Source organism: Nannobrachium achirus (assembly GCF_963921795.1).
Source record: "Nannobrachium achirus genome assembly, chromosome: 7".
Lineage (NCBI taxonomy): Eukaryota > Metazoa > Chordata > Actinopteri > Myctophiformes > Myctophidae > Nannobrachium > Nannobrachium achirus.
The window spans coordinates 1,076,334-1,101,747 of NC_137816.1; the positions used below are offsets into that span (position 1 = coordinate 1,076,334).

The 25,414-nt window shown below is 43.7% G+C and overlaps 1 protein-coding gene across 1 annotated transcript in view; it reads left to right on the plus strand.

Moving 5' to 3' along the window:
- The window catches only part of otog (otogelin), a gene marked incomplete at both ends in the record, with an annotated part of 160,880 nt that overhangs the window by 36,863 nt on the left and 98,603 nt on the right, over positions 1 to 25,414 (plus strand). The window contains 6 exons of the mRNA XM_080729331.1: positions 878 to 1,023; positions 5,348 to 5,480; positions 7,433 to 7,610; positions 15,879 to 16,003; positions 20,019 to 20,231; positions 21,631 to 21,796. Of these exons, the coding sequence (XP_080585457.1) occupies positions 878 to 1,023; positions 5,348 to 5,480; positions 7,433 to 7,610; positions 15,879 to 16,003; positions 20,019 to 20,231; positions 21,631 to 21,796 (961 nt within the window). The remainder of the gene's footprint in view (positions 1 to 877; positions 1,024 to 5,347; positions 5,481 to 7,432; positions 7,611 to 15,878; positions 16,004 to 20,018; positions 20,232 to 21,630; positions 21,797 to 25,414) is intronic.

The following is a 25,414-nucleotide window of genomic DNA, read 5'->3' on the forward strand; positions in this document are numbered from 1 at the left end:
AAAGAAGTTACCATACAGTAAGTGGCTGTGTCAACGGTTGAGCGGTTTAGAGCTCCTCCGGATCCAAGCCGCCCTCAGTCACTCTGGGACCAAATCCAGCTGCTGCTCTCTCCTTGTACCACCGTTTCCACACTCTTACCGTCTCACATTTTGTCTAAATGAAGAACAGATACAAAAGACGATTAAATTAATTATAATTCGTTTGACCAAATACACTGTAAAATTGTACTGTGTCGATTAACTCTGAGTGTAGAAATAGTTGTTTTACACTTACAGTGTAGCTTTGGGTCCCAGGGGTAACAAAATGGTATCAATTGGGGGTCCGTGGCCTAAATACATATCCAAGGGTTGTCAATGTGTCTGCACGCGGATAAATGTGTCCGTGGCAAAGACTGGTTTTCTGTTTTACACACCAATATAAGGTTCTTATTTTGATCATAAGACAGAATTAGCGAACAATTACTGAATGTCAGTTTCCAGGTTTTTGTCAGATGATGTATGATACTGATTTACTACGACGCTATGGCACATTATGACTCCAGCACTCCACTAGTACTATAGTGGTTCTCAAACGTTTTATTGCGAGGACCCCCATAACTCTGAGAGTGTACAAATGGACCCAAATGGACCCATGGGTTCCATTTGTACACTCTCAGAGTTACAGAGCTGTCCCTGATCATTCAGGTATTGCTCTTTATGTGTTTCTGGCAGCCTAATATTATTGTCTGCTCATTTTGTATGTCCGTAGCAAAAAAAAAGAAAATGTCCGCCACAAGCCAACATGATGATGACCCATGTACATATCACAGTGTAAATCACTGATTTACACTCTTGCCCTTTGATCACATTCGCATTGTTTTTTCTTTGCTTCTCACAGGAGAGTGCTCTGTAACCGGAGACATGTATTTCCATTCGTTTGATGGTCGGAGCTACTCCTTCCCAGCAACGTGTCAATATGTCCTGGCCAAGAGTCGCAACTCAGGGAGGTTCACCGTCACCATCCAGAACGCCCCATGTGGCCCTGTGAGTTACAATGTTATTCAGTCTACAGTGGTACACAGGGACGTGCTGGCCATTGGGAAAAGCGGGACAACTCTCGAATGTCGGCCTTCGTTCCATTTTGGGGGCTGGGTGGCCAACAAAGTAAATCGTCACTGTCGGGCAGAAACCTCCTATCTCCAAGTTTCAAATTTATAAATTTGTCGCAAAGCAAAGCCCTGCTTCATCATACAAGACTGTCACACAAAAGTAGTGAAAACAGCAGATCTACAAGCACACAACGCCTCGCGATGCGAGGCGTTGTGTGCTTGTAGATCTGCTGTTTTCACTAGTTTAAATCATTTTCAAAATGATAAATATAAAACAAACGGTTTTAGACATACAAGGTTTCCACCTGACAACGACAAAATATAACTCATGTACAGTAATTGGCCAACTGCTTGTCACTTGTCATGATCTGAAATGGCAAATCTTTGAGTAGCAGCAGCGCTATAGAGAGAGATCTCTCTCTATAGTGCGCAATGAGGGCCTCTACAACTCTTTTTCCCGAGCTGAATCAGGGGTCCAGCACGTCCCTGGTGGTACATTCTTATGCTCAAGTCTTTACTGTGTAAAAGCACTATTTAGAAGCTTAGTTATCCCAAATCAACAAGAAGAATGATTGACTCTACTTCAGTGAAACAATTAATCAAATTCATCTTTTGTAATAGAGAGTCACTTCAAAGAAGAAGCTACTCTTAAGCCCTTTGCACACAGGACAGTTGCGTATTTTTCGTTTGCTGCATGAATAAAACGCATTGGATTTGGTGTGCAATGCTGTGCGGAATCTGCGCTGCGGATCCCAAAAGGAGTCATAAAAGGAGTGATGAGTTTTTTACCGGATGCGTCAAGACGCACGCATCGAACTGGGTTCGATCGAGAGAAAAAAAAACGCACGGCCGCAGCCACTCGTCGCACGGCTAATTCGGATCCGGTGTGCATGAGGTCGTAGAGAATCATTGTTTTCTTTTAAAAAAATGAAATTGTCCGTTTTATCCGTGCGGATAAACGTGCCTGTGTGCAAAGGGCTTCATTCTTCTGGGAAAAATGTTAATTTAATTAAGAGAATGCAAAGTATTTTAGCTCTTTCTTTAAATTAAATGAGTGCCAATCACGAGATATCTCGGGATATATCATCGCATCCCATAGTGCCAATCACGAGATATCTCGTGATTAAAAAAAAAAAAAAAAAAAAATCAAATCTAGTGAACATGATTTCAATCGCGATTTTGCATGTTCCACCCCCATACAACCCCATCTAACATACAGGGCGGCCATGTTTGTTTACATAACATGTAAAACATAATGGCTATTATCTCAAGAATGCCTGAACGGATTTCCAATCGGATTTTTTTGTTTGAAAGCTGTGAACAAACTGCACAAATCCACTCCAATGCAATCCAGGATTGCATTGGATTTTTTAGAGCTCATTCTTCTCTGTTTTTTTTCCCATGCATGAGGTGTGCAAGGTTTAATCATGGCTAAGTTGACGAAAATAAGGCTTTTAAAATGCTTGGTAGCCAATAGCTAACTTCAAGCTAACTTCATCCTCTTCCTGTACATGCACAAAGGAAAGTGTTCAGGCAAGTCATGGCTGCAGGGCTTCTGCATATACCAGCATATCTCTATGGGATTGTCTATGGCACTCTGGGCACCCTCTAGTGGTGAAAGGGTGGCATTAAATGAGTAATACTCAGGATTTTGATGTGTAATGTCTTTGGATGAATGAAGTCAAACTTTGTGCCCAACGAGAGTCCAATGATATAAATAATACAGCTGATGTAGGTAAAAGAGTGGTACATTCAATTTACAATTTAGGCATTTAGCAGAAGCGATTTACAGTAAGCAAGGACACAAGAACTTGGCAGGAAACTATTGATATTGAATTGTTCAGAAATTCAACTGTGGCAAAGATTAATTGTTAAACTATAATTCAGCTGTACCGCACACGTTTGAAAGACGTGTCCATCATATCTGTAGACGTAAAAACACTATTAAATATAGTGACTACAGTACAGTATAGACATAATCAAGTATAATTCTTAATAAGTAATTCACCCTTTGTCAAGTCCCACCCCATGTCGCTCTGTTACTAGGTGGGACAAAAAAGCCAGGGAAGACATTTAAAATATATGTACCCAATCGAATATCTTTACATCGATATCGTTCATGTGAACTAGTTTGTTGAAGCTTATTCATTGTAATTATCAAAATCGCTATGACCGCGCAGCGCCATACTGCGCCGCGGCCATGCCGCGCATCACCACACCGCGGTGAAAGAATGAAAGGACTTTGTCCCACTGCATAACTCCGCCCCCGGTAGCAAAAGTGAATGATTTTTCTGGTTTACCAGTCAGGGACCAATCAGAAGGCTGACAAAGGGTGAATTATTAAGTGTTCATACATTATGAACTACTGTATACTACATTGTATGACGGTGTTGTATGTCCAAAATAGCAGATCTACACTTTTTAAACGTTTTGAACATTTTCACCTATAATGACCCAAAATAGGGATGCCAGGTAAGGTTGAAACTAAGTGGTTAATGGCTCAAGTTCCCCAAATGTTCACTTCACATGCAGTATTTTACTTCAATTAAGTCTGACAGTTCTCGTGTTTTGCCGATAACATTTATCAGAAACACGTGTTCCACTTCAGCGACAGTGAGAAGGGAATCAGGCTGCTTGTACCTGTACTGTATGAGTTATGACAAATACCCCCTCTTGATTCTGGAGCTGTGGTGATGAAGGATTCCTCCTGGAAACCCCTGGCCCCATCAAACCCTGACAGACGGATGGAACATGAAAAGCCAGGGAAAAAACACGGCCTCCAGTTTCCCAGCAGCCTTTGAGGCGCTGACATGTCAACTCCCCCTCCCCGTATACGATGTCACACACATCATCAGAGCAGATGGGCCCCTAGCTGTGCCATATCCCAAACAGCCAAAACCGACAAGACTACCTTATCGTCGTTGTCGGGTGGAAACCTTGTATCTCCAAGTTTCAAATGTGTATGTTCTTTCGCAATGCTTCATCATACAAGGCCGTCGCAGGGGGGCACGGTGGCGCAGTGGTTAGCGCTTCGCCTCACAGCTAGAAGGTCCTGCGTTCGATTCCCGCCAGGGGACGCTGTGGGTGCTGGGGGCGTGTTTCTCCCTCCGCGTCATCAGCGCCCACACCCTAGGTGGGGTCGGCAATAGGGCCTTTCTGTGTGGAGTTTGCATGTTCTCCCCGTGTCTCATAGGGTTGATACCCTCACAAAAACATGCAGTAATCCTGGTCTCAATAATGCCTCCCCCTGGCCAGCCGGGGCGCTTGATTGAGGGGAAAGGAACTGGTTGGAATAACGTGTTCCTTCCACGTGCTACGTCCATTCCGGGGAAATCCCCACTGTCAGGTGAAAAGAAACAACTTGGACTACTCATGCATTGAAAGAAGCATGAGGTCAGTCCGTTGTCTCCCCAGGCGCGGCAGAGGGAGAGCAGAGCCCAGGATTACATAGGCAATTGGCACTAGTGAAAACAGCAGATCTACAAGCACACAACACCTCGCGGCGCGAGGCGTTGTGTGCTTGTAGATCGTCCGTTTTCACTAGTTTGAATCGTTTTTTAAAATGCAAAACGAACGGTTTTGGACATACTAGGTTTTCACCCGACAACGACGTTATCTTGCTCCCGAGAGACGCAGGCTGGAAATGGCTTTGTAGTTGCAGAGGTGAAGAGAGGATGGCGGGGGGGGGGGGTAGGAATCACTTTAGGAAGTGAGTGATGGGAAGGGTAGGCGTAGCATGGCGGGGTGTGTGTGTGGGTGCAGGCTAGGCTAGATGGACTGCAGTCTTGGCCCGCGGTGGCTGTGGCGCTCATGAAAGAGACGATTCATCAGGGCCAGATCGCTTACTGACTGTCACTCCTCTCACTTCCCCGATACGCACTGACTGACTCGCTCCAACTTAAGAGACCCGGCCTCTGCGGTGAGTATGGGCCATCATCATCACGGCCCATACTTTTACTTCGCCCGTTTCACCCACTGACCCACCAACCGACCGACCGGCCCACAGAGACTGTAAAGTAGAGCTATTTCAGTCCAGTCCAGTGAAGAAGGGTTTTTCTGTTTCTATGTGCAGTAGGTCTAGTTGTCACTCAATGGTTTGTAGTCCTTAGGGTGGTTGTATTGCATTCTCTAGCCTTCTTTTATCACAACAGTTCACACATCTTGTTGAGTCCTCTCATCAGGTTGTTTTTCGCAAGTCGTCGCACCCTCAGGACAAACAGCTGTCACTTTGTGGTCAAACCATCTCCTCTGGTTTGCAGAACCTGGACGGGGCCTGCATCCAGTCAGTCTCCCTGGTCATTGACGAGGACCCAAGGACGGAGATCACGCTGAGCCACCTGGGAGAGGTCTTCATGTCCGGACAATACCGCATCTCACTGCCCTACTCCGACGGTAACACTCCATATCCACTGTCACGCTCCAGTGTTGATTTCGTCGACTAAAACTATGACGAAAAATGTTTGTCGACTGTGTGAAAACTACATAAAAACTAAACAAAAACTAAGCTGTGGTGACTAAAACTAAGACTAAATATATTGACAATTTCGTCAACAAAATAAAAACTAGACTAAAAGTTAGGGAGGGACTAGTGGAGAAGAGAGTCATTTTATGTTTGGTTGCTCACAAGGAGCTTGTAGATCGGCTATTTTCAGCACACAAACAAACAAATCAGTCATTACGATGCCATCAAGGCCTGCCAAAATACATTTGAGTCGACTAAATCAACTGTACATTTAGTCGCCTAAAATGTTATGACATTTAGTCGACTAAAATTAGACTAAAACTAATACATTTCAGGTGACTAAATTATGACTAAAACTAAAAGACATCTTATTCAAAAGACTACGACCAAAACTGAATCAAAATGTGCTGTCAAAAACAACACTGTCACACTCTCTTCATTGTCCATGTTTTGGTGCGGCAAAGGGCTCGTCCTGACAAGCCAAGGCGCTGGAGGGCTCCTAGGGACATTGTTATGTCAACACAATGTAACCTGCGGTAACACAATGTTGCTGAACAACATCCAGCGTCGTCGGTGAACCTGAACCCTTGGACTGAATGGGTCGTGTCCTGGACTGTGGATGGCGGACTTTGTTCAGAAACACGGTAGTATCGCTGTATTCTCGGTCACATTGTGTCGCACACAACGACGTCCCTCAGAGCATAGTCCACGTGGTTTCATCACCGTGTTGTTCTCATGCTCAGGTACGCAGCCTTTTGTAGGTTTGTGAGGAAATATGTCAGAAAAAACCCTGTGAATTGTGTTGCCCCCAAAGGATCTGGCATCATTAAGAGAATGATTCTACTACAAACCTTGTTATATGACACTACACTCGTTTTGAATGTCTAAGAATGTAGCCAAATAGTAAAAAGTAAAAGCCAGTAAAGCTCTGTTAGTGGCCTGTTTAGGGCGGCAGTGGATCAGGGGTAGAGTGGCCGTCATTAGAACACGGAGGGTTCTCGTAGGGTTCCCAGTTCGATCCCGGGCTCCCCCAGAGTTAGTGTGGAAGAGTCCTTGAGCAAGACTTTGAAGTTTGAACCCCTAGTTGCTCCCGGTGAGCAGGCTGGTGCCTTGCATGGTTTCCTCCGCCATCGGTGTATGTGTGTGTGTGTGTGTGTGTGTGTGTGTGTGTGTGTGTGTGTGTGTGTGTGTGTGTGGGGGTGTGTGTGTGTGTGTGTGTGTGTGTGTGTGTGTGTGTGTGTGTGTGTGCGTGTGCGTGTGCGTGAATGAGTGAATCTACGTAAAGCGCCTTGGATAAATGCGCTATATAAATGCGCCATTTACCATTACCACTAGCCAGTAGCATTATAGTCAAAATAGGTCATTGTAATCAATTAGCAGGTGATTATCATTTAATGACAATTGCAAACGGCAAAACCTGTCATGAGAATGCTATGTATGAATAGAATGTGTGTGTACTTTTCGTTTCTGCCTTTTAAACAATATGAGCTGATATTTGTACTGGAAGCTGTGTTGTGTTGTTCTTGTGTCAGAAGGGGATTGATTATGCATTTTTGCATCTTGTCAGATTTGAACCACTCTCCTCTCCTCTCCTCTCCTCTCCTCTCCTCTCCTCTCCTCTCCTCTCCTCTCCTCTCCTCTCCTCTCCTCTCCTCTCCCCTCCCCTCCCCTCCCCTCCTCTCCTCTCCTCTCCCCTCCCCTCCCCTCCCCTCCCCTCCTCTCCTCTCCTCTCCTCTCCTCTCCTCTCCTCTCCTCTCCTCTCCTCTCCTCTCCTCTCCTCTCCTCTCCCCTCTCCTCCCTTCCCCTCCCCTCCTCTCCTCTCCTCTCCTCTCCCCTCCCCTCCCCTCCCTCCCCTCCCCTCCCCTCCTCTCCTCTCCTCCAGAGGTGTTCCACATCCAGGAGCTGTCGTCCGTGTTCCTCCATGTCCAGACGGTGGTGGGACTGGAGCTGCAGTACAGCTGGGGTCAGAACCGCCTGTACCTGACGGTGGACGCCCAGTGGAAGGACGGCACCGTGGGCCTCTGTGGAACCTTCAACGGCAACATCCAGGACGACTTCCTGTGAGTAGAGCGCCCCCGTGTGGCCGGAGGACCCCTGATCCCAGGGACGTGCAGAGAATGTTAGAGAGGCAGGGGCTGAAATATTTAAAAGGGCCTTTTGGTGAAAATATTGAAAATAGCAGACCTCCAAGCTCACAATGCATAGCACTCGCCTACCATCAATGACCTTACATGAACGTTAAACAGCATTTGTTTAGGTTTTATATAAAGGTTTTTTTTACTGAATAGGTACTTGGTCTACCTACGTTCTTTTTCTTAGATTACTATTTCTATGCATTTGATGTGTTGATGTTGATGTAAATCGTTCTGTATTAAGTGTCGTCTGCTAAATGCCTAAATTGTAAATTGTAAGTGTGAAATGAAACCAAATGGACCCGTAAATTAAGGCTTAAACCAGAGGGACTTGCAATGAGCAAGGACAGGCTGGCACATGGTAATAATACATCAATACATCAACATTAATACATCAAATGCATAGAATGGTAATCCAAAAAACTTAAGTAGGCCAAGAACCTTCTCAATAAGTTTCAAAAATAATCAAAACGTCAATAATCTGCACATCGTAGCTATACACTAGCTTTGATGTACAATAATTAGGATGCCAAGCTGAAAATGGCCAGACATCGGTCTTTATACAGTAACAATGACATCTAATTTCTATGTATGGTCATCGAGGGTGGGAAAGTGCTACGGTAAGTGCTAACTGCTAAGTTTAAGGTGGAGTCTGAAGAGTTGAGTCTTCAGACCACGGTGGAAGCTATAGGGAGTGAGTCCGGAGTTCTAATTGCAACGGGGAGCTCATTCCACAGTTTGGGGGCCAGGAGGGCGAAGAGTCTGGGACGAGTGGATCGTTGTCCTGGGCTTATTAGCGAAGGCTCTTCTAAGTACTTCCACTCCCTTTATCTCCACTGGCTCTACCAACATCTCTGAGCAACAGGGACGTGCTGGCCATTGGGAAAAGCGGGACAACTCCCGAACGGCCGGTTCATTCCCGGCCGGTCCAGACCGGCCATTAGGAAAAAAAATAAAAATAAAATGTCGGCCTTCGTTCCATTTTGGGGGCTGCATGGGCGGCCAACAAAGTAAATCGTCACTGTCGGGCAGAAACCTTGTATCTCCAAGTTTCAAATGTGTAATTTCTTTCGCAAAGCAAAGACCTGCTTCATCATACAAGGCCGTTGCACAAAAGTAGTGAAAACAGCCGATCTACAAGCACACAACGCCTCGCGGTGCGAGGCGTTGTGTGCTTGTAGATCGGCTGTTTTCTCTAGTTTAAATCATTTTTAAAATGGTTTTGGACATTCAAGGTTTCCACCCGACAATGACGAAATATAACTCATGTAATTGGCCCACTGGCTTATCACTTGTCATGATCTGAAATGGCAAATCTTTGAGTAGCAGCAGCGCTATAGAGAGAGATCTCTCTCTATAGCGCGCAATGAGGGCCTCTACAACTCTTTTTCCAAGGCTGAATCAGGGGCCCAGCACGTCCCTGGTGAGCAGAGAGAGACGACGGTGACGGGGTAGAGAGGAGGACAAATAGGGAATGACGCCAACGATGAAACGAGAGAGAGAGAGAGAACTAGGGATGGGACGATACGCGATATTATCGTTTGTCGTGATAAAAAAACACTTGTGGAGGTTTAATTTATCGTGATATCCTCCTCCGTCATCCACTGGGATCAATTCCTTTTATTTGTCGAGCTGCATATCCAGTACCACTTAAACCCTCTATAATTGGTAAAAGGTACTTATAATATATGTACTTGATACAGTCTTTTTTTCACCCTATCAAATGTCTTTGCCGATCTTTTTGGCAAATGTTCCGCCCCAGGATAATGGATTTTGATTATCGCGATAATATCGTAAATCGCGATTTATTTTGTCACAATAATCGTGATATGACATTTTTATATCGTCCCATCCCTAGCGAGAGGGGACGGACGAGTAAATGACATGCGTTTCATGCGGGCAGAAAGAGAGAGAGAGAGAGAGAGAGAGAGAGAGGATACTCTTGTTTCGGAGCCAGAGAGGGAGGCTGTGGTAGAAGTGCTCTCTCTCTCCCTCTCTCTCTCTCTCTCTCTCTCTCTCTCTCTCTCTCTCTCTCTCTCTCTCTCTCTCTCTCTCTCTCTCTGTAATGCACACTGGCCCCGGGCGGCTCGGCATCAAACAGCTGCCCTCCCTAATCACCTCTTTTAGCGGGGACAGCTGAGCGGCCAACTGAGATGGCCGCGCCTGGACGTGCCACCTCCTCCACAAGGAATTTACTGTTAGCGGCGAATAGGAGAGCCACTGTAGCGGGCCCAGTAATGGCTGCCATAAAGGGCGGATGTTTGCTCCACAGCCGTAAGTGGATATACATCAAAGTTTGTCCGCTAAAGTGCCAGACGCAGCGCGTACGCGTCATGCTCTGGAGGCGGGGGATGGGGAGGCGGAATCGCAGTCGCGCTGTAGAAAGTGGTGGGAAAAGTACTCAAATGTTTCTTTTAAAGATGAAGTGCCATGATTTCCCCTCCCCCTAAAACATGATTATCGGGTATTATGTTTATACTAGAAGGAAGATTTTTTTTCCAAAAGAGTGTACAGAAAGAGTTTAAATTAGGTTTTTATGTGGCCACACCCACCAGTTCATTAAGTATGCCTGGTTGTCATGGTGGGTGGTGACCCAGCTGAAGTTAGCCACACCCACAGTGTTGGGTGAATGGTAAAAGGGGAGGGGATGATCATATGATGTCATTTTATCTGTGTTTTTGGATTGGCACTTTTGACCCACAAGGTGTCAGCCTCCAGGAAGAAACCCCAAATACAAAGGGAATACATAATTGATCATAACAACCACACCAGGGGGTCTAATGAAATACTGTCAACCTTCTAGACACGTGAAAACCAGAACAAGTACAAAACTATGGCACTCTTTAAATAAAAGTAGCGATACTGCGATGTTAGAAATACTCTGTTACAAGTAAAGGTCTGGCATTCAAAATGTACTTGGATAAAAGTACTAACGTTTTGGCATCACAATGTACTTAAAAGTAGAAAGTAGTCATTAAGCAGAGTGTCCCATTTCAAGAAAATAGCAGATCTACAAGCTCACAATCACATCGCGCTTGCACAGAGCTTCTAGATCGGCTATTTTCAAATGTGAAGTGGTTTAATGTATGTTTTGTAATAATAATCCAAAAAAAGAAAGTAACTAGTAACTAATGTTTTCAAATAATTGTAGCGGAATAAAAGTACAATATTTGTCTCTGAGATGTAGTGGAGTAGAAGTAAATGTATTGAAAATTGTAATACTCCAGTAAAGTACAAATACTTAAACATTTTACTTAAAGCTATACTGTGTAAGTTCAACTAGTGGTCAGTAGCGGTATTGCTTTTTTCGGCCGTTTTTCGGCCGGAGTCGTCGCGGACCACTGCCGCGGACCACCGGAGCGGCGCCGCAAACCACCGCGCCGACCGATAGTAATCCGTGGAGGTGTAGAACGCATGGTAGAACGTAATTTTCTGGCCAGGATTTGTGGATTAAGAGGTTAAAATCCTTCACCATGGTAAACACTGTAGCCAAGCGGAGGCGCTTCCTGGAGACCAGAGCAGATAAGCTGTGATTGGCCGGTAGTGTACCATGTGTGCATGATCGGCGATGTGATTGGGCAACGTATACACAACGTATACAGATGATGCAGATTACGTCATTTTGGCGCGAAATCCGGTCCACGGCCAGGATCATAGAAAACATATAAAGAGAAGGCTTCAGAAGCTGAAAATAACGGAGTGGGTGTTCTAAAACTTTAGCGATTTAACAGTTAGGACAATTTTAAGATTTGTTTTATAAAAAAAGTTACATGGTACAACTTTAAGTACAGCACTTGAGTAAATGCACTTCGTTACTTTACACCACTGCGCAGTAGAAAGTGTTTTTTTGTTTTTGTTTTGTTGGTTATTTACACCAGATGAAATCTTCATATAGATATATTATATTACCGGTATATATTGGCTGTAAGACACCTGAGTGGCACCGAACACTGCTGATGAATTGAAAGCTTACAAAATATATTTGACCTCACAAGAGTTCAATTCCATCATGATTCTTTACTAAGCGATGCAAAGCATCTCTGATCACCGTTATTCATAGTTCAATACAACACAATTATTCTGATAAGATTAAAGGACCATTTTCACCCCTGGGACAACCAGATCTTATTTTATTGTTATTTGGGACACTTTTTGTGTTCAATCTGTGTTTTTACATAGTTTAGTATTTCAGCATGCTACAAAGCATCATGATGATGCTTTGTAGTATGCTACAAAGCAAAATGCGACAAAGCAAAATGCATCATATGATGTTTTGTAGCATGCTGAAATACTAAAATATGTAAAAACACAGATTAAACACAAAAAAAAAACTCAGGATTGTGTTGATCGTGTCCCAAACAACAATGAAATAAGATCTGGTTGTCCCAGAGGTGAAATGGTCCTTTAATCCATTTCAATAGAGACACATTTAAAAAAACACAATTTCACAAACTTAACAAGTGAAACAAATGTATTCTGTATTGGAAAATAGACGTAGAAAATAGCTGAAAATAGTACTAAGCTTCATGTTCCCAACACATTTATTGTCCATATTTTATGACCTTATTTGGGTTGTTAAAATAAACAATCACAAACGAAACATAAATTAAATAAAAATAAAAACATAAATTAGAATTTAGTACTGTATGTAATTACTGGTTCTTGGAGAACATTACTGGTTTCCAGGACCCTGCATGCTAAGGTTTTATGGATTTAAATGTGAGATGTAGCCAGGAGCAAGACAATACATAAATAATAGGCATACTATAGAGCAGGGGTGGGCAACTTTGATGATGGCGAGGGCCACTATATTTCCACCTTCACTCCAGAGGGCCACATTACATATTGCTACGTCCTACTTTGTCATTCTAGTATCTCATACAATAGAAGCAAAAATAGCACATCTACAAGCTCAAAACGTATCGCGCTGCGATGCGTTTTTAGCTTGTAGATCGGCTATTTTTGCTTCTTTTAAATTGGAATCGTGAATATTTTTTTGTTATTTCTTAACTCACTTACTGCCAATTTAAAATGCCCCTCGAGTGGCACTAGTGCCAGAAGCCTCCATAGACTCCCATGTAATTTATAGTGCACAGATCATGCACGCCCATGCACAGATCATGCACCATGTTTGTGCAGGCTGTTCACAGCTTTCAAACAAAAAAGAAAGATTGGAAATCCGTTCAGGCATTCATGATTTATCAGCCATAATGTTTTCTTCAGATGTAAACAAAAATGGCTGCCATGTTTGAAAGATGGGGTTGTATGGGGGGTGGAACATGCAAAATCGCGATTGAAATCATGTTTACTAGATTTAATTGGGTCCAAAAAAAAAAAAAAGTTTTTTTTTTTTTTTTCTAAGTAAAAGTCGCCCAAAGTCGCTTGGCAGGGAACTCCATAGTGAGAAAGTTGCTCTAAAAGTCGCCTGGCACTGTATGAGTTGCAATCCTGAAATGTAACATTTAGATTTAATTTCAAACGCATTTAGTTATATACTCATGTTAACTTTATGAACCTAAATACAAATACATTGGACATTAAAAAAAATCATTTTAATACTACTATACTAGTCATTAAGCTACTAATATACCGGTAGACTGACAGAATTAAAGCAGGTCATGTTTGGAATTGTAACAGCTGAAACCAATAATATATTCAGTATTGTGGTATTAACCTGCGGGCCGCATTAAGTGGAGGTGGGGGCCGCATGTCGCCACGGGCCGCCAGTTGCCCATGTATGCTATAGAGGAACAAATTTAATTGGAAATTGATGAGGAAATTCCTTTGAATTGATATAAAAAGTAATAAAGAAATACATAATAAATTAGATCTCTGGAGGTCTGGAGATCAACGATAAAAGCCAACCAACCCAGAAGTAGGATAGATCTGATGGTCCTTCGTGCTTGGAGATATGGTTTATCAATCCATGGGAACATAAACTCCACCAGCCCTTGTCAGGAGCACACCTGCACCATCCTAGCCTCACACAAAAAAAAGAAAAATCTCATGCTCTCCCTTGGTCTGGTGACAGGATATCAGATTACATCACAGATAGAGAGCAACCGGACCCTACCTGCTTGACCCCCCTCACTTTGAGAACAGGTGCATCACAGGCCTGTGTGCTGTGGTGCCCCCCCTCTCCCCCCCTCCACTCTCCGCTGACTCCAGTAGTGGGGGGGGTCCCCACTCGCCTCCCCCCCCCCCCGCATGCAGTTGTCTGGACATGCTGCCACCTGACTATCAAGCTCCTAATGCGTCTCTGATTTATGACAGTGGTCCCTCAACCTTTTCAGGCCACAACCCCCTAAATAATCATAATTTTAACTTGGGACCCCCCCGGCCCTGACAAGCTCTAAGAGTACATTTTGTATAACACGGTTCTAAAATAGCAGATCTACGAGCATGTAGATCGGCTATTTTCACAATTTCAGCCTCTAATAATTGACACTTCATAAATGTGCAAATACCCTCTCTTTATGTTGGTTTGTTTACTGGTGAGTGAGAAAACAATCTTGCACATTAAGTAAATCCTCTGGGGACCCCCCAAAATAATTTGCCCCCCCCAATCAGTGGTTCTCAGTTGAGAACCACTGATTTATGATATGTCAGTGAAGAGTAGCCTCGGAAACCCAGACTTTTATTTAGTGAAGAGAGACAGGGAAGGAAGGGCAGACACAAGTGTGTATGACAGCCTGACATGTGTTCTTGAGAACATTAAAAAAGTGTGAGCGGGAACCAGTCGACTCTCAATACCCGTTGAGAAGTTGATGAAAAGTTTGATAATGGACCACATTGGAAACAAGTAACCTCGCGTCACCAGACTTTCCACCTCAGAGGAAAGCCTGGTATTCGCTCTAAAATGTTGTGATCCGGTCTGGCCGTGGCCTAAACCCGAAGCAAGACCGGGAAAGGGAAGAAAAAGCAGAAGTCGATTTGTTTTGGTCCACCCTGTTTGTTTCCCCAATCCCTATTTAAATGCTAGAGTAGTGTAGTCTTGCGAATAAAAAAAGATGGAAATACCAAACAAACTATATTCCAAAATAAGCAAAACTACAAACTATTCCAAAATAAGCAAAACTACGCCCACATCAAGAGTTTTATTGGGTAGGCCCTTCAACGCAGGGAATTATTTTGGGTTAAAACTGGTTCTGGTTTGATCATTCCGGCCAAAGTGTAGTCTGTGATGGCGTAGGTTGTTTCCACTCCCGACAGGATCAGAAACCCAAACATGCTACTGATCACAGGCTAGGAAACAGGGACGTGCTGGACCCCTGATTCAGCCCGGGAAAAAGAGTTGGAGAGGCCCTCATTGCGCGCTATAGAGAGAGATCTCTCTCTATAGCGCTGCTGCTGCTACTCAAAGATTTGCCATTTCAGATCATGACAAGTGACAAGCCAGTGGGCCAATTACATGAGTTATATTTTGTCATTGTCGGGTGGAAACCTTGTATGTCCAAAACCGTTTGTTTTGTATCTATCATTTTAAAAATTATTTAAACTAGTGAAAACAGGTGCGAGGCATTGTGTGCTTGTAGATCTGCTGTTTTCACTACTTTTGTGCGACGGCCTTGTATGATGAAGCAGGGCTTTGCTTTGCGAAAAAATCTACACATTTGAAACTTGGAGATACGAGGTTTCTGCCCGACAGTGACGATTTACTTTGTTGGCCACCCAACCCCCAAAATGGAACGAAGGCCGGCATTTTTTTTTCTTTTTTCCTAATGACCGGCTGTTTGGGAGTTGTCCCGCTTTTCCCAATGGCCAGCACGTCCCTGCTAGGAAACATAATGATAATGAAGTATTCAGTCAATCTATCAACTGGAAGTTGATTAGCCAAGGTAAAGAAACCCCTGGCTGGGCTCCTAGATAACTGTTCAGAATCAATGTGTAGTGATTCACCATGAGCTGGGATTGAACACGAGGCTCCCACTTGCCAGACTGACGCGCAACCTGTCGTGCCAATAGGGCTGTTGTGCGCCGGGTCTTGGCTGTATTAACTATGGGGGCTACAATCACCCCCTCGATCTTTGGAAAGCGTCCTCGCGATTCACACTGGCGAGGTGTGGCCAATAAACATCTCCTGAATGGTTTTGAATAGTGTTGTAATGGAGCTATGTCTGTCTGTCTGTCTGTCTGTCTGTCTGTCTGTCTGTCTGTCTGTCTGTCTTTCTGTCTTTCTGTCTGTCTGTCTCTCAGGTCTCCATCAGGTATGATAGAGAGCACGCCGCAGCTCTTTGGGAATGCCTGGAAGGTTTCATCAGCCTGCACTCAGAGCCACAGCCCAGTCCAACCTGACCCCTGTGATACTCACCAACAAGCTGGTACTTACAACAACGCACGCACGCACGCACGCACGCACGCACGCACACACACACACACACACACACACACACACACACACACACACACACACACACACACACACACACACACAGCATAGTAGGCCTATTATGCAAAATGAGTTTTTTATTGTTTTTTTTTCTTTTCACTTAGTCTAGGACAGGGGTCTTCACCAGGGGGTGCGGGACCCCTAGGTGGTCCTCAGAGTTACTACAGGGGGTCCTCCAAATCTTTGTGTGATAGAAACTTTTTTCTCTTTTTTTATATCAACCACTTAATAGCGTCCATATTCCGAGAACTTTAGCCAAAAATCGCAGATCGGCTGTTTTCGGGGAACAGCTTTGGTGTAGAGGGGAAAAAGAGCAGACTAAGTACAGAGTGAAAGGTCAAGTTTCAAGTGGTTAAATATCTGAAAACACAAATTGACATGAATTCAAAATACACTGATGATCGTGCTGTCAAACGATGAAACTATACTGTATGGAATCTATGAACAGGTTGTGGGGGTCCCTGCTTCATCTCTCTCTCAACTAAGGGGTCCTTGGCCTGAAAACGTTGAAGACCCCTGGTCTAGGGAGGCCAGTTTTCCAAAAATCTTAACCCCAAAGTCAAATCGTGTTAATTTATGGCATGCACGTTTCCGAGGGGTATTAAGTCGTGCTGAATCCAAATCTGCTGTGTGCCCATCTCAAAAATGGCCGCTAAGCCCTCAATATGGACCATTTAAAGATGGCGGCCACCGCTATGCTGAAACATAAAAGTGCCAATATCTCAGCTTCCAAGTGACTTTCATGCTTTAGTGTGTGTGTGTGTGTGTGTGTGTGTGTGTGTGTGTGTGTGTGTGTGTGTGTGTGTGTGTGTGTGTGTGTGTGTGTGTGTGTGTGTCTGTGTGCTGTCATTTTGTTGTGTTGCTGTTGGTAGTCATGGTTGCCAGTTCCCACCTGATGTCATGTGGGAGTTCAGACTCATCCAGACCATAATGAATAACTGATAGCTTGCATAACGTCTTCAGGCTAGGACTTAAGTCTAAGATGTACAGGTCATCAGTGAGTGTATAGTATGCTTTGTATCCTCCAAAGATGATGATACGACCTCCCACCTTGCAACAGCCCATCCCACGCATCCCACAGGGGTCTTTCCCCTTGGTCTCAACCTGCTTCCAGGAAAAGGACTCTGGACTGAATTTCCACAGATCATTGAAGCATTTTTTCCAATTCCAGCCACCAAATATGTACAGCTCCTCATTATAGGAAAAGGCTGAATGACTTTCACGTTCTTCTGGGAGAAGCTGTGCAGAACGTGTCTTCAGCCAGCAGTTGGTCTCTGTATCAAACACAGTATTGTTGTTTAAGTACCCCTGTCTCCCCTGGCCCCCAAATACAAACATCTTTGTTCCAATGATGGTGGCAGAGTGAAGTTCTGAAGCAGGTGGTGTAGTTCCTCTGGTGTTAACTAAAGACCAGGCCATTATGGTGGTGTCCAACTTGTAGATCTCATTAGTAAATACAGACAGCTGGGTGTATCCTCCATACACATACATGACCTTCTCCAGGACACAGGCTGAGTGGTAGATCCTTGCTTCTGGAATAGTCCCAGAAATATTGGGTTTGAACCAGCTGTGGGTGTCGACATCAAAGGCATAAAGAACATTGCAGTATGGATATGCTCCTCCCCAGATATAGACTATTTCTTCTACCAGCACAGCTGTGTGGCCGTAGCGCCCGGAGGGAACCTCAATGGGACTTTGTCCTCTTCCATTTGTCACTGGAGGCAACTTCCTCCAACGCAAAGACACTGTGTTGAAGATGTGGACTTCAATCTGATCACTGTTGTTCAGGTAGTTGTTGGTCCCTCCAAAGTAGTACAGTTTGTGTCCGACTACCACAGCAGCAGCACGGTAGGAATCCTTAGGTGCTCCTTTCAGATTTATCGTCCAGTGAATCATTTTACACTCCAGCACCGCTGTGAATCAGTGCAACTAATTTACAGGATAAGTTGTTTAAATACAGTTTAGTTAGTTGGAATAGTTGTTGAATGACATTTGATTTATTGGACGTTTGCTTTTAAAGACAAGTACATTGGTTGTGATGACAATGTCGTGATGTCAAATGCGTGATGATGTAATCATGTAGTATTTGGAATTTCAATCCGTCCAGACTAGTACAGAGCCCTGGTGGATCCCAGTCAACTAATGAAGAGGGTTTAAGTGGCTAGACTGTCATGATTACACCCACACACAATGTGAATATTATGCAGCGTTGAAGTGACTTAACACCTGAGGCAGATTATGTCGTCTAAGTCATAAACAGTTTTCTGAAAAACATATGTTGCTGTATGGCAGTGGACCCCCATCTGAAAATGTTTAGTTCCATGGACTCCCAAGACCCCCAAGAGATATTTTTTCACTTTATAAAATACATATATTCAAAGATTTGCCCAAACTTTAACGATTTGTAAAAAATAGCAGACCTACAAGCTCATTTGCGGCACAAAATGACGCACTGTGAGGGGTGGCAGTGACGTATATAATAGGGTCACGTAGGAAATCGGACGGATTCCCCAACAGCTTGTTCTGAGCAGCCATCTTCCGTTGTATCCTTTGTCTCTTTTGACTTATTTTCCAGCTGTAGTTTCCATTTATCTGACAGAAAGGGCCACGCCCACCTCTGTGTTGCATGGCTACATATATACTCAGCGCCGCCGCTGCTATGACGCACATGGCGCACTGTGCGTCAGGCATCACGTTGCCAAAGGGCACCAAAGAATGAGAGAGAAAAGAAAAAAGAAGAGCCAAGCCGATCCATTTGATCTGGGGGCGGGGCCGCAGCACAGTCCGCAACGCACTCTGAGTCTGCACTCACTCACAGACAGACACAGAGACACTCACCCAGTGGAGATCCAACGGTCGTAGACTGATCTGATCTGATACAGTGCAAGTAAGAATCAAACATCTTTCCACCTCATGTGAATTAACTTATCCCTGCCCACTCCCAGCTCAACAACTATGGAATATCAACTTGGCAGAGCAGTTAACCCAGTGAATTTTGCAGACATTTCGCGAGCGGGGGGGGGGGGGGGGGGGGTCCATCAACAACCATCTTTCAACATTGAGATGTGCCCTGCCTGCTTGCTCTTGGCATCTTGAGGCAGTCAGTTCTATGAATGGAGTGTCTGTGGTCCAATCTTAAGGTTCAGTACTTGTTGTACTGATCTCCACCCACTGATTCCACAGTGCAGACTGTGTTAACCACTGACTAACCACTGTTATATAAATAACACATGACATTCATGTACGTAATTATTGTATCAGTCAATATAAGTTATCGGATACAGTTGGTTGGAAAAATATTCACCAATATATGACAATATATACATGGGTTTTAAGCAGTTTCCTCACATTTGATTTGAAATCAGAATATTTATTTTGGAAAGGTTTCTACCTTCAAAAAGCATGCTTTGTAATATATTCCAGCATATTGGTGGCCACCATCTTTAAATTGTCCAGTTTGAGGGCTTAGCAGCCATTTTTGAGCAGGGCACACAGTACAGCAGATATGGATTCACCACACTTTAATACCCCTAGAAAACATGTACATGTATGCCATAAATTAACACAATTTGCCTTCAGCACTTTAAATAAGCACTTTTTCTGAAATCCTGCCTAGTCTAACTTGAAAAATTAAGGGAACAGTTAGTTTAAAGTAAAAATCTAAAAAATGTATTGTTGTTGTCGGTTGGAAACCTTGTTTGTCTAAAACCGTACGTTTTTAAAAATGATTTAAAATAGTGAAAATAGCCGAGCACACAACACCTCGCACCGTGAGGCGTTGTGTGCTTGTAGATCTGCTATTCTCACTAGTTTTGTGCGACAGTCTTGTGTGACGAAGCGGGGCTTTACTTTACCAAGAAAAAAAAAAAAACATTTGAAACTTGGAGATAGGAGGTTTCTGCCTGACAGTGACGATATATACTAAACAGTTTACCTTCCCCCCTCAGCGGCCTACGCCACGGAGATGTGTGACGTCTTGAACCAGGAAGTGTTTTCTGCCTGCCACGAGTACCTCAGCCCCGCCCCCTTCCAGCAGCAGTGTCGTGCGGACACCTGTAAGTGCGGGACGCCCTGCCTCTGCTCGGCGCTGGCACACTACGCCCGCCACTGCCGGAAGTACTCCGTGGTCATTGAGTTCCGCTCGCACGTTGCAGACTGTGGTGAGTGGCCTGGTGTCAAACCCAGAGGACACGTGTTGTCCATGTTGTCTCTGAGATATTTATTAACTCATATCTCTGACATGCAAATCAATTATCAATCATTATCATTTAAAAAAGAATTGTAGCCTAGTGATCAATCATGAAGTGTGTGGTAGATTGTGAATGAATAAACCCCTATACCCAGTGGTGGAAAAAGTACTCAAATGTTTTACTTAAAAGTAAAAGTATCAATACTGCAATATAGAAATACAGAATTCAACATTTACTTGAGTAAAAGTAAAACGTATTGGCTTCAATAAGTACTTAAAGCACCAAAAGTAGAAAGTACAAACAGCCTAGTATAAAATAGGGCTAAAGTGGTTAATGTATGTTTTTTAATATTATCATGTGTATCTAGAAAGTAACTATAACTAACATTTTCAAATAAATGTAGTGGAGTAAAAGTACAATATTTGGATCCGAGATGTTGTGGAGTAGAAGTGAAAGTATTGGAAATTGGAAATACTCAAGTAAAGTACAAATGCCTCCAAATTGTACTTAAGTACAGTACTTAAGTTAATGTACTTAGTTACTTTACATCACTGCCCCTACCTTCTACAGTCATGCAGCTATCTCTAAGCTGCCCTCTTCTATGGCACTTGATCGCTGTGATCTTGCATTCCCTTGGACATTTGGGCTGTCCAAAGTGGGTCTGGGGACCCCCAGGGGGTCCTTGATGGGGTTCCAGGGTGGTCCCCAGCAAAAAGAGTTACTAGGACCAAATAATGTATCCACCCGTTTCCGCTGGAATTTGCAGTAGAATTATGTGTGGGACACATCCGGTGAGATTGTAGAGAACAGCTGAGAACAGCCGACATAAAAGCTCACGTCGCGTCGCAGATGTGACTGTTGTGAGCTTGTAGATCACACTCGGTTCGGTTCGGCTGCGACGCCGGAACTGCCTCCCACCTTCTGTGCAATGCACGTTAGGTTGCTGGAAACGTGTGGATAGTTACCTGGGAATTGTATTGGCAAAGTTAGAGAACACTTGAAGGGCCATTTCACCTCTGGGACAACCCGATCTTATTTTATTGTTGTTTGGGACATGATCAACTCAATCCTGAGTTATTTTTTGTGTTCAATCTTGTGTTTTGAGATATTTTAGTATTTCAGCATGACTAGTGATGCATTTTGCATCATATCACTAGTACCGGTACATGCTAAAATACTAAAATATCTAAAAACATAGATAGTTCACACAAAAAATGTATAGGATTGTGCTGATCGTGTCCCAAACAACAATAAAATAAGATCTGGTTGTCCCAGAGGTGAAATGGCCCTTTAAGTGTCTGATTTGACAAAAACATATTGAACTGAAAAAGAGGTCAGATTGTCTTGTGCTGCTCTAACCCCCCTGTAGCCATGGAGTGTCCCCAGACCATGGAGTACGGGACGTGCGTGTCATCGTGCCAGCGCCGCTGCTCTGCGCTGTCCGTCCCAGCGCACTGCGGGGACCAGTGTGAGGAGGGCTGTGTCTGTCCTCACAGCACCTTCTACAACAGCCGCTCACACACCTGTGTGGCCAGGTCAGTGCTTTGCAACACCAAAACATTATCTTTTTCCATATCTATGTATTTGTCAGAAATGGACTTCTATTAATGTGTGGCTTTTTATTATCATTGCCTTTTGGCAATGATCATTTTGGCATTTTTTTTTTATCATTGCTCTCCTATTAGCCGGGGATCCAGTCCCTCAAAATGGGAGGGGACCTGTGATGTTCTGCCGCACTTTTTATTTCTGTTTTATCTATTAGTTTGGTCATTAAGGTCCACAGAATGAGAGGCCTGCTCTGCCGGAAGCATCGCGAAAAATAGTTATGGCCATTTGTATATTCACTGTCCCATTGACTCCACTAGAAATATTAAAAAAAGAAAAAAAGTCTGCTTTTAGTAGCATGTGAGGGGTCAAACTGGAGGGTTTTCATGATTCTGAATCCATTGCAAGCATTTGTTTTGCACAAAAAACATTCCTTGGGCTAGAAAACGGACTAACAAAAGTATGAAAAGTGACGATTCATCAGTGTGATGACTGTGAAAAGTGGTGATTCATCAGTGTGATGACTGTGAAAAGTGATGACTCATCACTTTTCACACTTTTCTTGGTCCGTTTTCTCAGAATCATGAAAACCCTCCAGTTTGATCCCTCACATGCTACTTGAAGCAGAAATTTTCTTTTGTTTAAATATATTTCCTTTCCTGTGTAGTGGAGTCAATGGGACAGTGAATATACAAATGGCCATAACTTTTTTTCACAATGTTTCCAGCAGAGCAGGCCTCTCATTCTGTGTACCTTAATGAGCAAACTAATAGATAAAACTGAAATAAAAAGTGCGGCAGAACATCACAGGTTCAACCTTATTCCTTGAGCTTTTGGGCATGTGGATCCCCGACTATATTCAGTCACTTGGGGTGAGAGAGTGCAGGTAGGGCTTCATTCATGGAGTTGATTTATACTTCGGTGCCCGTGGGTGTTGCACAGCATTCTACAAGGTTCAAGGGTCGTTTAGATCAGTGGTTCTCAACCTGGGGGTCCCCAAATTATTTTGGGGGGTCCCCAGAGGATTAACTTGTGCAACATTGTTTTCTCACTCAACAGTAAACAAACCAACGTAAGGTTTAAGTGTATAGAGGGTATCTGCACATTTCTAAAAGTGACAATTTAAGGACTTTTTAATACCTCTAAAATGAGAAATTAAACATTGACCAAATTGTCAAATATTAGAGGCAGAAATTGTGAAAATAGCAGATCTACATGCTCACAACACCTCGCGTTGCGAGGCGTTGTGAGCATGTAGATCTGCTATTTTCACAATAGAACGTGTTAAACAAAATGTAATGCCTCAACTCTTAGTGCTCGTCAGGTCAGGGGGGGTCCCCAGATAAAATATGAGTATTTTGTGGGTCGTGGCCTGAAAAGGTTGAGAACCACTGGTCTATATTATACACCAACAGCATTTTTTCAGTAGCTGCCACATTACTTCAGATCTGCTATCGTAGCTCTGCTATTTTAGACCCGCGTCGCGTACCAATCAGACTTACAGTAGGCCTACCTTAATGATGCTTTAACAAGATGATGCACTCATTAGCTGTATGTAACAACATGAATCTACTGCCATGCTAGCAACTGGTTTAAGCCCTTTGCACACAGACAAGTTTTTTTCGCGCGGAAAAAACGGACGATTTTTTTTTTTTAAAGAAAACAATGATTCTCTATGACCTCGTGCACACCGGCTCCGAATTTGCCATGCGGCAGGTCGCTGCGGAAGTGTGTTTTTCCCCGATCGAATCCAGTTCGATTCGTGCGTCTTGTTGCATGCGGTAAAAACTCATCGACTCCTTTTATGAACTCCATTTCGGATCCGCAGTGTGGATTCCGCACAGCCTTGCACACCAAATCCAAAGCGTTTTAATCATGCAGCAAACGGAAAGAAACAGTCCTGTTAGGGGTGCAGGAAAAAATCAATTTGAATTCGAATCGTGTTTCTAACATGGAAAGATTCAGAATCGATTCTCATTTTCCAAAAATCATTTTTTTATTAATTCTTATTTATTAGATATTATGATTTTTTATTATGATTTTTTTTATTATGATAATGTATTAGATCAGGGGCGCAGGAGGCATTTTAAAAGTGAAGGGGACATATCTGGGAGGTATGTGCGCGCGCGTAGCGGGGGGGTATCCCCCCCACTTTTGGTGATATCCCCCCCACTTTTGCCCCGAGGAGGGGGGGACATATCCCCTCCACTTCAGCTGAATTACACAGTTGTTTTACGCAGATTTCAAGGCATTTTTAAAATGAAATACACATGAATTCATTAAGTCTATATTAGATCTTTTTATTGAAGGAGTAACAGGCCAACAGCTGCAGCACTTTTTTAACCCCAGGTGGCCGGGCTCACTGGGGACAGGGAAGTCACTGACCAGGGGTAGGCTCCATGTAGGAACCAAATAACAACCTCCTCCTATCATTACCCTGCACAAACTGTTGAGCAGTTTGTGCTCAACAGTTGTGGTGTCCATTTTTGGGTCCGACAAGAAAAAGTTGGGAACCACAGTAACAAGAGGAAACGTAACTTAAAATGTGTTGACAAACGAAATTGCATTTCCATTATGCATCTGTTCAAAGGTACTTACATTGTTGCTTGATTTAAAGAACGACGTTATCGTTTTTTGGTTTTTTGACCGTTTCATTTTGACTGAGAATGATGTGAGACTAGCCTACACACACCAGCAGCAGGTCCAGCACCTGCAATGACGGTCTCCTTCTGCCACTGCCTGCCTGCTTGTCACTATCGCGTCGCATTAATTAAACTCATTCAGAACAGCTAAGCTGAGCTGCCGACTGCACTGGTGGGACTGTGCCTCTAGAGGGCAGTAATACGCCTTGAAATGAGAACTACTCAGTGTGTACAGTATAATCGATCATATTTGCGGCTTTTTCTTGGACCTGAACACTGGGGGGGATATCCCCCCCACCCAAAAAAAGTGGGGGTGTTAATCCCCCCCGTCCCCCCCTATCTGCTGCGCGCATGTATTAGATATTATGTTGTGTTTGTACAAGTTAAAAGAATGTGTGCAAGCATGAATAAATCAAACATGTTGGATTTACCTTTGTTTACAATTATTGCAATAAGCTGATAAAACTTTTACAATTATAAAAGCTACGTAAATGTACTTTCATGCCAGCAGACTAGAGTAGATCCTGTTATGAACTGAATAGAGAATCATTTTGAATAGAGAATCATTTTGAATAGAGAATCGTTTTGAAACGGAGAATCGTTTTTAAATCGGAAAAATAACCGTTTCTGAATTCGAATCGTTTGGATTTGAAAGAATCGGAAAAAATCGTGAATCGTGACACCAAGAATCGATTCTGAATCGAATCGTGGGATACCCAAAGATTCACAGCCCTATAGGTCCTGTGTGCAAAGCCCTTTAGACTGGTTTTGATGTGAAAAGAAACTTCCTGAATCAGCATTATAGGCTTGCTTATTGTTTACAAAAACTACACAGACACGTGCTTATGCACGCATGCACACACACGCGCATGCACACACACACACGCGCGCACGCACGCACGCACGCACGCACGCACGCACGCACGCACGCACGCACGCACGCACGCACGCACACACGCACACACG